The sequence below is a fragment of the Physcomitrium patens genome, chromosome 6 (assembly GCF_059467195.1).
Source record: "Physcomitrium patens ecotype Gransden chromosome 6, ASM5946719v1, whole genome shotgun sequence".
Lineage (NCBI taxonomy): Eukaryota > Viridiplantae > Streptophyta > Bryopsida > Funariales > Funariaceae > Physcomitrium > Physcomitrium patens.
Genome location: NC_143415.1, coordinates 19,009,011 through 19,020,466, shown reverse-complemented (window position 1 = coordinate 19,020,466; position 11,456 = coordinate 19,009,011). Strand labels below are relative to the sequence as shown.

The 11,456-nt window shown below is 40.7% G+C and overlaps 2 protein-coding genes across 6 annotated transcripts; both read left to right on the top strand.

Moving 5' to 3' along the window:
• The first annotated feature begins 377 nt into the window (after positions 1 to 377).
• LOC112283452 (autophagy-related protein 18c) lies at positions 378 to 4,512 on the top strand. Of its 4 annotated transcripts, none has more exons than XM_024522102.3 (7): positions 378 to 601; positions 915 to 1,029; positions 1,593 to 1,969; positions 2,148 to 2,622; positions 2,835 to 3,114; positions 3,417 to 3,543; positions 3,807 to 4,512. In XM_024522102.3, the coding sequence occupies exons 3-7, from the start codon at positions 1,650 to 1,652 to the stop codon at positions 3,913 to 3,915; spliced, it is 1,311 nt and encodes a 436-aa protein (XP_024377870.1). In that variant the 5' UTR covers positions 378 to 601; positions 915 to 1,029; positions 1,593 to 1,649; the 3' UTR covers positions 3,916 to 4,512. The 4 variants fall into 4 exon arrangements, with proteins under 4 accessions (XP_024377870.1, XP_090107612.1, XP_024377871.1 ...); XM_090251486.1 differs by having other exon boundaries at positions 915 to 1,101; XM_024522103.3 differs by lacking the exon at positions 915 to 1,029 and having other exon boundaries at positions 378 to 448.
• Positions 4,513 to 4,787: 275 nt separating this feature from the next.
• On the top strand, positions 4,788 to 9,714 carry LOC112283451 (uncharacterized). 2 transcript variants are annotated; one of them, XM_024522097.3, is made up of 10 exons: positions 4,788 to 5,032; positions 5,597 to 5,749; positions 6,031 to 6,191; positions 6,311 to 6,546; positions 6,976 to 7,225; positions 7,403 to 7,548; positions 7,767 to 7,972; positions 8,360 to 8,484; positions 8,788 to 8,989; positions 9,212 to 9,714. In XM_024522097.3, the coding sequence occupies exons 2-10, from the start codon at positions 5,694 to 5,696 to the stop codon at positions 9,564 to 9,566; spliced, it is 1,737 nt and encodes a 578-aa protein (XP_024377865.1). In that variant the 5' UTR covers positions 4,788 to 5,032; positions 5,597 to 5,693; the 3' UTR covers positions 9,567 to 9,714. The 2 variants fall into 2 exon arrangements, with proteins under 2 accessions (XP_024377865.1, XP_024377867.1); XM_024522099.3 differs by having other exon boundaries at positions 4,975 to 5,749; positions 8,881 to 8,989.
• The last annotated feature ends 1,742 nt before the right edge of the window (positions 9,715 to 11,456 follow it).

The window sequence follows — 11,456 nt, the reverse complement described above, 5'->3', positions numbered from 1 at the left end:
TAACCTTTTTGGTAGCAAGACTTACTTACACATATTTCTAAAAATATCCAAAATTGCACTATCTAAGAGTCGAACTCTCAAGGTTTTCATTTTATTTTATTTCATTGAATATGTTATAGATTTTTATTGGAGGTAAAGGAACAGGCATGGGAACACGTTCAAACAACCATTTGCGTGGGAACGAGGCATGAAGCGTGGGCAAGTGTGAACGCGCAGAACGATAATGGTTCGAAATAGTTTTCGTATGAGTCGAGTTGGACCTGTCATCTGTGGACGTGGCGTCCACGTCGGTCATCCGACGTGGATCGTTTCGTCCCGCGCGGCAGGCGGATGCTATGAACCAGATGCACCCTGGCGTCAATACCATAGTTTTTGTTTGCTTTGCTTGCGTGCGTGCTTGCTTGCTTGCCTGGATCGCTCTCTACTTCCACGCTGCATAATGATCCAGGTTCTGGCCAACGTCGTCTTGCTTCGTGAATTCTATGTCTACATACTCATCTGCTAGGGAGGACTGTTACGTTGCTTCTAGCTTCCGAGCCTTTCTTTTCTCGGGTTGGACGAGCCTGTGCGAAGGACGCAGAACTCGCCTCCGCCAGATAGGGTTTGGATCGCGTCACCTTCTGTTGCTTGGATTGGACCCCTGGCTTCGTGCGAGGTCAAGATTCTGGTTATGGGAATGGTGTTTGCGTGTTGGTCGGTGTATCTATGTGGATCTGATTCTGAATTGTAAACTTTAGCTTTTTTGCTGCAATGTGGGGTGCAATTGGTGTTCCAGTGAGGTTGGGCTCAGTCAGATTAGGTTGATGATGCATGAAGTTGTTCGTAACTATGCGTGTATGCTTGTTGCTGCGGCGTCTTGGTAGAGGAGAAGGGGCTGAGTTGAGATGTGACTTATGCGAATTTTCTTTTGGCAGAGTCTCCCTGGAAGTAGGGGATGAGGAATATGTTATGAGTTTGGGAAAGAGAGTGGGTCGTCCTTTTGGTATCTTTCGATGGTACTCGTACTGAGGTCGGTTGAGCTTGGAGCCGGTATAATTATTTTCTTCGCCTTACGATGTCGTAACGTACATGCACATCTTATGAGTGATCAGGGGTGGTCAGGTATGAGTCGTCAGATGCTTTAGTGATTCTGGATGCGGTTGTAGTCTAGATTTTGCGCATTATTGAAGGAAGGTGACAAATTAGCCTCGTCTTGATTATTTGTCTCACTTTCCTTGCGCGTGCAATTATGCTCTCTGGAGTGGACAGCTTTAGAGAAAAGTTGTTTATTCCATTGAGTATTTTTTGTTTCCAGCTGAGCGAAATTCATTGCTGAATTGACAGAATCACTTGAGTTTATGTTTATTACTGGTTCATTCACTTGAAAATTTAGGTTTAGGTTTGTCAATTGGTTCCTCCTTACTATCGGCTATTTGCAGGGTTATCTGTGCAAGTCTTTGGAAATATTTATCAATTTCTATCCGCAATGCTCTTGAGTTTTGCTGTAGTTTGTAACGAGACTCTGATGCTTCTCTTAACATATCTGTTTTGGAGCAAAAATTGTGTGTTCAGCCAGTTCAGTGCTAATTGTGCGTTGAACGTGTGTTTATCAGAAAAGCATCGAATAATATAATTATCCGAGATTGGACGTTACCCAGTTTCATCACTGAATGGCTCTTTCATCACCTCCTCTTCCAGTGCCGCCATCAGCACTGAATAAAGGCCCATACCCTAGTCAGGATTCTATGCCTTCTTCACCGACTTCGAATAACTCAACCGTAGCTTCTCCCCAAGCCTCTCCGCGGGTGGAGGCTCAACAATTGTCTACTCAACAGAATGCTTTGCTTTCTGTTGCCTTCAATCAAGACTATGGATGCTTTTCATGTGGCACGCAGACAGGATTTCGTGTCTATAACTGCGATCCCTTCAAGGAAGCATTCTATAAAGATCTAGATGGCGCGGGAATTTCTATTGTCGAAATGCTGTTTAGGTTCGATACTACTCCAGTTTTGAATTGATAGGGTTTATTTTATCTCCGAGTTCTCTTTCTCCGTTTATTCGCTTCGTAGTTTGATGTGAACCTTTTCACATTCTTGGGGTCATTGTGTCTGGTTATTATTTCTATCTATTTCTTACCTGTGAATTTAAAACTGCCGGAGACCTGTCAGGTTACACATTTTAGCTTTGGTTGGTGGAGGCAAATCACCGAGGTACTCCCCCAATAAGGTCATGATTTGGGATCATCATCAGAGCCGGTGTATTGGGGAACTGTCATTTAGAAGTGAAGTTCGAGGTGTTCGCCTTCGAAGGGATAAGATTGTTGTTGTCCTGGAATCTAAAATATACGTGTACAACTTTGCTGATTTGAAGCTGCTTCATCAAATCGAGACTTGGTCCAACACCAAAGGAATTTGTGCACTCTCTCCCGCGCCAAAAACATGTGTTCTTGCATGCCCTGGTCAGCAGAAGGGTGAAGTGCGGGTTGAGCTATACAGTTCAAAGAAAACAAAGTTTATACAGGCACACGATTCCTCATTGGCTTGCCTGTCACTTTCTCTTGATGGATCTCTCTTGGCCACTGCAAGTAACAAGGGCACTCTTGTTCGGATATTCAATACTGCTGATGGCACGAAGTTGCAAGAGGTATATCACATATTTCCACCATCTATAGGACAAAGGTATCAAACAATGGTCTACTATGGGCCATTGAGAATATTTGGAAACTTACAATCATTATTAATTGCCTTCGATTTCAACTGTAAGTGAAAGTAACTAACTCATAATTGTATGTCCATGAACAAATGGGTCATTCACAAATGAAGTTTCTAAAAAGACTGCTTGTTTTGTGGTTGCAGCTTCGACGTGGAGCAGAACATGCAGAAATATATAGTATTGCTTTTCATCCGAATCTTCGTTGGCTTGCCGTTTCTAGTGCCAAAGGCACAGTGCATGTGTTTACAGTCAAACCAACCACTGAAGAAGCTCAAACCGAGGCAATTACGAATGCGTTCTCACCCTCTACAGGATCAGCTTCATCTCCTAGCAAGACTAATGATAGCCCTTCAAAAGGCAGTTCTTCGTCATTGCTGTCTTCCGCGTCCGCAAACGCTGGTTCATCACTTTCTTTCATGAAGGGTTGGCTTTTATTCCTTCGGCTCTGAAGTTTTTGCTGGATACTCGTGTTGAAATATCTTATTTGACATGCTTCGTGTTTTTGGTTTCGTTTAATTTAAGTATAGAGCAGGCTGGTATGTAATGCGCATTCTTTCTTCTATAGGACCCGGACACTGTCGGGATATTGTGGTTCTATTGGTTGTTACATTTTTTTTGAAAACCAAGGATTTTACTGTTTATTGATTATACTTTTTAGCATTAGTGGTTTAAATTGTCTGAACGCATGCATATGCTGTACAACTCATATCTATTCATTTTGACAGTTGTGCTGCCCAAGTACTTTAGTTCAGAGTGGTCCTTTGCACAGTTCCGTGTGCGTGAGGAGACCAAGGCGATAGTAGCTTTTGGAACTCAGAAGAACACGATTGTCATAGTCTGTTCGAATGGAAGGTAATGTTTCTTTTTACATTCATTGAAAATTCTTTTGTGAAATCTCGTAGTTTATTTTAATTTTACAAGTTACATTGTTCAACAACGAGGTTTTATCTTTAGTTTATTTGTTGATGATGATCTGGGACACGGATAAATTGCATTACCAGACACCCTTGGAAGGTTGCTTATGCGTGAATGCTTGAACCTTCTGGTTGAAGAATGTGTGGAGATCAAATTTTGAGAATATTGTCCAACTTGCGTGGATCGTGTGTTCGCTGCAGTTTCTACAGGTGTTCATTTGATGGAAAGAAAGGTGGAGAAATGGTACAACTTGAATACGAACGTTTCATGAAGCCCGAAAGAAGCGATGAGGAAACCGTGCCCACATAGGTTGCTGAGCTGATCTGTACTCTTGTAATTCCTCTCAAGGAAAAAAAGAATCCAATGATTGCCTTGTAGCCACACTTGGGAAGACTCAACTATTTGATCATACTCTGGTGTGTAAAACCCTGCTTCCGCTTTATCCACGACGTCGAAAGCTTCATCATTCATTCTTGATTGAAATCGAGAGCGATGGATAGGTGGCTTTGTTAACAGAACAGGGGTATACTCGCATAAAGAGGCTGGACTTCAAGCTTGTCTTCACCTGTTGCTGTGTTATGTATATAGCACCAAATGAGATTTTATGTTTTGATTGTACAGTGATGGAACGTGGCTTATGGAAATTGTACAGTATCATAGCGGAGTCTCCAATCTGGCCCTCACTGCTCTTGACAAATGATTAGGTTTGCATGTTGATCTAGAATCAACTCAGCTTTCTAAGTTGTGCAGGGTTACATTAGCTTCTAGAACACGTTGAATGGCATGTGCAGATTTGAGTGTGGTTTATATTTAACCTAGAGCTTGAGACCATATTGTTAAATCTATTCTTCTTTCAAATTGGTGCACTTCAATCTTGCGAGGTAGCACTCTGGCGAACTTAAAGACTATTGTGTGCCAATTCATTTCACATCTGTATGACTTCTTTTCATTCCCAATTTACCGCAAGTCTCTACCACAACAAAGTAAGCAATGTGAATACAGAACCTGCTGAAATCCTAGGAACCCTCAGAATGTCACCGCGCTAATTACATTAGCGCAAATCTTTCAACATTCAATAATCAAAATCAATGACGCAGCAGTGAGACCGACGTTATCGTATGAATCACGACAATCATAAGGTCAGACCAAGTTGCCCATGAGGTCTTGCAGGAAATGAAAGTTGAAGTGTAAAATAGAAATCGCATTCGTCGGCTTTGCCTGTTATGTTGTGTCTCCGGCCTTAGTGCTCTTATCCAGTTCATTGAAACGGAAGGCAGCAGGAAAGGGAAGAAACGAAAGAAGCATCGACTTGTGTATCGTTCGCTTAAATCCCCGCGGGGGATCGTCTTCTCTTCCGCGAGTTCTCTCTCGTCATGTTTTAGCTCACAACTCTTCAGCTATTAGGATTTCGTTCCGTTTTCCACAGGTAGGCGTCTTTTCATGCCACAGCACCATTTACCGCCGGATGTGTTCGAGCTTCTATTCGCGCTGCGGCGGAAATTTGAGCTCATCCCAAGAATGGAGGAATGAAAATTTCTTTTAGCTTCCACTGCTCGCCAGGGAATCGATGGAGCTGGAACGATTATGAGCTTCAGAATTCGTAGTAGAGTTTTTGTCGTGTGAGTGTTCGTCTGAAGGAGTATGATTTCGACGCGAAAAGAAAACGCTATTGCGATTGTTGATTTTGTTCAGTGCAGCGGAATTTCCAACGTCCGTGACCAATTCTGGGGTTGCCAAATGACGTTGATGTCTGCGACAGTAAAAAAAAATATTCGCTAGGTTTATTCCTAGGTGTTGGTGCCTTGCTCTCTCCGTGATGCAACACATTCTTTACTCAAACATTGTGACAGGAAACTGCGCAGTTGAATCCGCTATTTGGACCCGACAGAGCATCGCGTAAGTTGCTGCTTCGTGTGATAGCATTAGGTTATACATAATAAATTGAAGGATCACTTCGGTGATGGAATTGAGTGATGGTTTTGCTTTGTAGCGACATACGCCAAGACGACGGCTGTCCAATATTTCGTGCCTGCTGCACAAGCTTCGGCATGACCTGAAGCTCTGTTTTGTATTAAGGAGGACCAGCCATGTCTTCGATGGCAACACTTCTGGTTGCTTCTTCAGCCACTTGCACGATTCTCAGGTACCTTACTTCTTTGCTATTGCTATGAATTTTTCGACTGCAAAGAGACTTGAATTTTGCTGTCTGATTGAATAAAGAGGGAATGCACCGATTGAACCTTATATGTGACTCTTGATTATGAGGTTCAAAAAATAGTAGTATGCCTTCTCAAGAATAGGATTCCTATAAGCTTTAACTTCTGACGTATATCTTTGTTTTTTTGGTTTTGTTTTATTTTTATTTTTATTTTTCTTGTAATCTGATGGTACATTTTGTAACTAATTTGAGGTGGTGGTAAACAGAACCATTTCAAACTTGGGAGCAACATGTAGTCATACATCTTCAGAGAGATGTGGGTGGAGCACACTAGATATCCAGACGACAATATCAGCTGCTAAACCTATCGAGCAAACTGGTTATGATGCTGAAAGCTCTAGGTTCAGCCATAAAACTGCAAGTAAAGGTAGTCAGTAATTACGGCTGTTAAGCTCCTCATTGTGTAGTTTATGGAGTCTTTCTTTTATGAAGTCTTGAATTTTCTGCTTTCAAGATTTGAACGGATGATTGAAGCATTATTTTCAGTTCCGATCAGGAGAGGGAGAGGCTGGGGTAACACGCCGCAAAGTAGGAGTGATCGAGCACCACCTGTTTTGAGTCCTGGCGCTGCTGCCTTAACGCGGAGTATTTTGACACAAAAAAGTCCTCAGGATGTATGGGATGCGCTTGATGCTCTTCCTCGTTGTGTCGGTTCATGGGAAGATCTCATGGAGACAGTTGCCGAGTTCAGACGGCAGCGAAAGTGGCGAAGTGCTATAGTGGTATGGGCTCTGTATACAATCTTTAAACTTGACTTTAAAAGTTAATTTTGTTCTTAGTCAACGACGCATTTAAGACGTAGGCGGTGTGAGTGCACGCTTTGAGTGTTTCACAGCCTATATTGTAGTGTCCTCCTTTCATGGATAAACCTAGTTACTTGGGATCACTACATGAATAGGACATTAAACTTATTCCTGTGATGTTTCACTTGAGCTTTTTTCTTGTCTAACTGTTCTGACTATTCAAGTTAATGTTGTGAGAGTATCATTTGATTTCACCCAATAGTTCTTGTTCCTTTATTAGTATGTCATCTCATTCGGAATGTACAAGGACTTTCTCTTCATGCGGCTTTGCAAGAGATTATCTTGTTGACGTTGTTCTATGACTTGCTTTTCGCTTTCTTAGTTAAAATTTTTAGTATATGTGTGCAGATTTATGAATGGATCCTACAGGGATCAATGTTCAAGCCAGACGTGGGCTGCTTTAACATGCTAATGGACGCTTACGGGAGGACCAAGCAGTGGACAGAAGCGGAGAATACTTTTCATCTCATGAAAAAGTTTCAATGTTTGCCTACAGAAACCTCCTTCAATGTCCTCATGGCTGCCTATTCTCGTGGGGGTCAGCTTGAGCGAGCTGAGAGGGTGTTGCATGAAATGAAGGAGTCAAACTGTTCTCCTGGTATAGACCATGCTGATTTCTTCCAAAAAACCGCTTTTCTCCCGTCTTTCATTTGGTTTTTGTACCCTACACTTGATTTTGACGTGTTTCGTAACACAGATAATACAGTTTGAGTATAATAAATGTTTTTAAGATGTATTCCTGCAATTTTATAGATATAATGGGCGATGTTGCCAGGCTTAGTGACGTACAACACTTATCTGGAGGTTTTGAACAAGTCTGGAAGCTGGCAGCTAGCAGAGGATGTCTTTAGGGAGATGCAAAATAGAGGGGTTCCTCCAGCAGTCAACACGTTCACTCTCATGATAAACATATATGGTAAAGTAAGTCACTTTCCATTTCAAATTTGAAACTACTCATAATCAGTTTAAAGTTACACACTTGTCTCCAGGATTTTGTATTTTTTTGAATGCTGCAAGTAGAGAGTAGTCAATGTCTTGATGTGTTTATCATGGTTATCATAGTTGGCGTGGTGGACAGAAATTTAGCTTGCACTGTTGAAACCATGAACGTCCTAATAATTTCTTTTTCATTTAATCAGGCTCACCATTCAGCTAAAGCTGAACATCTTTTTCAAAGTATGCGCAAGGCATTGTGTCCTCCCAGTCTCTTTACCTACACTGCACTGATAAATGCGCATGCAAGGGAGGGAAACTGTGTGAGGGCTGAAGAGATATTTGCGGAGCTACAATCAGTTGGTTTTGTTCCTGACATCTACACTTACAACGCTTTGTTGGAAGCATACAGGTTTGTTGATGTATCTCCAATGATCACTTTATCTCTTGCAGTTACAAATGTAGAACACAAACAGTAGGTCGTACTTTAAATACGTGCGTGGTGGCTTCTTTTTCTTGTGTTTCTTGCACGTTCTGGTCTAAACACGGTTTATTTCATCGGCTGATAGGCGTGGTCCACGTAATTAAATATTTGCAGACATGTAAAGGGAAAAGATATGTACATTGAATGAACTACTACCCAAATATTAAATAAATGACGCTAAATGTATTTGAAGTCGACAAACTCAACACAATATTAATTCAACTCCAACGAAATGTCTTGCTTTCGAAAGTATGCTTCGGTTGAAGACAGACTTACTTCAGCATAATGAATGAGATGTGCGATGTGCAATTGCAGTCGGGGAGGACATCCTGCTGGTGCGAAGGAAGTGTTTGAGACAATGTTGGAAGCAGGCGTGAAAGCTGATCATGTCTCTTACAATATACTCATCGACGCATTTGGTCGTGCAGGGTTGATTTCTGGTAAAATTCAAATCTTATTATTTATCTGATCACTGATGAGCTTCCAAATCTATAGCCATTCAACCTTCCATAAGAAGCATGCATAGCCTGCCTAATCTTTTCATTTATCACCTGGTCTCTGAAGCTTTGTGCCAATTGTAGATACATAAAATATCATGTACCAAGATCAAATAGTTTTACATGAGTAATAACATTAGAGAGAATCTGCGGCTTGGAGAGTTTCTGCGTCTGTAGCCTACTTTGCATGTAAACGGTGGACTGGGCTGTGTCGAGCATGTTCACAGTGAGCCTGTGGGATGGCAGATGCACAAGCTATCTACGATTCCATGAAGAAAGTAGGATTTAAACCCACTATGAAGTCGCACATACTTCTACTAAGCGCTTTTGTTAAAGCAGGAAGAGTCACTGATGCTGAGAATTTTGTACGAAGATTAGAGAGTATGGGAGTGGAGCCCGATACTTTTATGTTCAATTCCCTTTTAGGCGCGTATGGGAATTCAGGGAGGTAAATAAGCACAACTAGCACTTCTTTCAAAACATATCGATGTCTATAATGCAACCAGTTAAGCGTTGGAAGTTTGGACTCGCTTTGTCCAGGTTTAGCCTGCTGGAAATCGTGAAAACATTTAAGTAGTTCAGGCTCTTAGAATGGAGTGAAGGGGCCCGACATTACCATCATGGTTCCTTAATGACTGATGTCCTTGTATTTCATGGTGATGTTTGGCAGAATGGATAAAATGGAAAGCTTGTACGAATCTATGCAAGGTAGTGTATGCAAGCCTGACATCATCACACTGAACACCCTCATAAACGTCTATGCTCAAGGTGGCTACATTGAAAGAGCTGAGGAAATCTTCAATTCGCTGGAGTCAAAAGGCTTTACTCCCGATGTAATGTCATGGACCTCACTCATGGGTGCCTACTCAAAACGGAAGTTGTACAGGAAATGTGTTTCAGTATACCAAAAGATGCTCATTGCCGGTTGTATCCCGGATAGAGCTACTGCTAAAGTTTTGCTTTCTTCTTGTCGTGGTCCGGAGCAGGTAAAGGAGGTCACAGACATGATTGAGACACAAAGATAACTCATAGGCTGGTCATATTGCGTCTAGGAGTGATGTAGGCTAAACATCCTCTGTAGTTTGAAAGACTCAGGAAGCGGTTGACGAAGATGTGCACAAAATCTCCCAAAGGATTATCTGTGTCTTGAAGCAAATTCTCCAAGACCACGCACTCCATGTTCGCATAACTGAATGCCAGGTCTCTCAATCGCACGATCTCAACTTTGTTTCTCACTCCTCACTTTGCTTCTCAACAACTATTAGGAGCAGTTGTTACGATGGGAATGAAATGAAACCATCTTAACGAAAAGTATCTTCCATCATTCTAATTTGTGTTGACGAAAGTTTTGGGAGTTAATGCGCGTGCTAACGTCGTTGAGTCCAACTGATGCATCGTGTTCGTGGTGACAGACAACACCTCGCCGCATTAACCCCTAAAATCCGATCCGTCGCCGTCTGGTGATCACCTTGAACGAGACTATCGCACTGCCCGTGTCAGATCCATCTACGAAAACCGTCAGGCTTAGATCTTTACTCACATGCCATACATCTCCACTCCCGTTGTCCGCAGATCCTCGTCGCAACTTCTTCGTCTGGACCTTATGATCCTGCTGTGGTCGGGATAGCGACCGGGATCGCTTCGGGCACTGCTGTTGGTTCCGCGAATTCGGATTCCTCGACAGCCAGGGCTTTTGCAGAGCGTGCTGCTCTTGTTTTCACCGCTTGCGCCAAGAAAGTATGCATGGATACTTCCTGTTTGCAAGACCCAAAGTCTATTATTCAATTATAATAAATTACATCAAATATACTAATTTCTATATTAAAGATATTTGCTCAAGCAAGTAAAGCATGATGATGCAAGTCAATATATTAAACAAAGTGTTGATGAAGTATGGTACCAATGGTAGCAATGAAGTACCATACTTGTGAGACATGTGTCTAATTTGCAAGGCAAGTTTTCTACATGTGTATGAAATAACCAACTTATATCATAAGTGGCCAACATGTGCAATATGTGACCAACTTATAAAATAAATGATCAATATATGCGACTCAATGGCCAACTTATTGGTCAAGTTTTTAACCTATTAATCACCTACAAATACTTATAAAGTCAAATCCTTATTTACAAAGCTTCTAGCAAGCTTTACTACAAGATATTATCAAATTTGCTTACTTTTACTTCTACAGAACTCCTCTTATTTTTCTAATTATTAATGCCAATGTTGATGTTTATGAAAATAATGTAAAACTTATTGTTTGAATGATTTAATTAATATATAATTGCATATTATGTAACATAATATAATGGTCTAATTTTATATTAAATTAAGAAGTACTTTATACCTATTTGCCTACTTTGAAAGGTTATAATTCACAATATTTATAAAGGTCTATTGCTTGGTGAAAAAATCCTTCTTTTAGAAGTCTTGTCCTTTGGATATAATTTAAAGTAAGAAGATGTCATGAAATAGACCAAATCAATCTTTTATTACAAGTTTAAATATATCAATTTATATCTTGATTGAAATAGTTATAAAAAATATAATATTTTTTTAAATGGTCATTTTAAGCATTTATTGACACAAATTCTTGATTTTTTTTAAAAACCATATTTTTAAGATAGAGCCAATAGGAATTCTAAAAGACAACACTATTTGTGTCATGGAAGAAAAAGAATGCATTCCATCATATTGTTTCTTTTATAGGCCTTTAGATTGGATTTTCTAATTATAAAGACAACTTAAAGAGACTTTTTGATTTTAACCAATCAAAACATTTAAAAGCTAAAACCTCTCACCTTATTCCCTAAGTGCATTTTCAATCCTTGTTTCAATATTGGACTCTATGAACTTGAGGCATGGACAATCCATTTATTCATTTTCCGACATTGTATAGAAACATGACTATATG

What these genes read in the sequence shown, in the direction of transcription:
- LOC112283451 (XM_024522097.3), top strand. Translation starts at nt 5,694, where the DNA reads ATGTCTTCGATGGCAACACTTCTGGTTGCTTCTTCAGCCACTTGCACG. An exon ending in GGAGTCAAACTGTTCTCCTG is followed by an intron (nt 7,226 to 7,402) that starts GTATAGACCATG and finishes CGATGTTGCCAG; the next exon opens with GCTTAGTGACGTACAACACT. An exon ending in GCTTTGTTGGAAGCATACAG is followed by an intron (nt 7,973 to 8,359) that starts GTTTGTTGATGT and finishes GTGCAATTGCAG; the next exon opens with TCGGGGAGGACATCCTGCTG.
- LOC112283452 (XM_024522103.3), top strand. Translation starts at nt 1,650, where the DNA reads ATGGCTCTTTCATCACCTCCTCTTCCAGTGCCGCCATCAGCACTGAAT. An exon ending in ATTGTCGAAATGCTGTTTAG is followed by an intron (nt 1,970 to 2,147) that starts GTTCGATACTAC and finishes GAGACCTGTCAG; the next exon opens with GTTACACATTTTAGCTTTGG. An exon ending in ATGGCACGAAGTTGCAAGAG is followed by an intron (nt 2,623 to 2,834) that starts GTATATCACATA and finishes TTGTGGTTGCAG; the next exon opens with CTTCGACGTGGAGCAGAACA.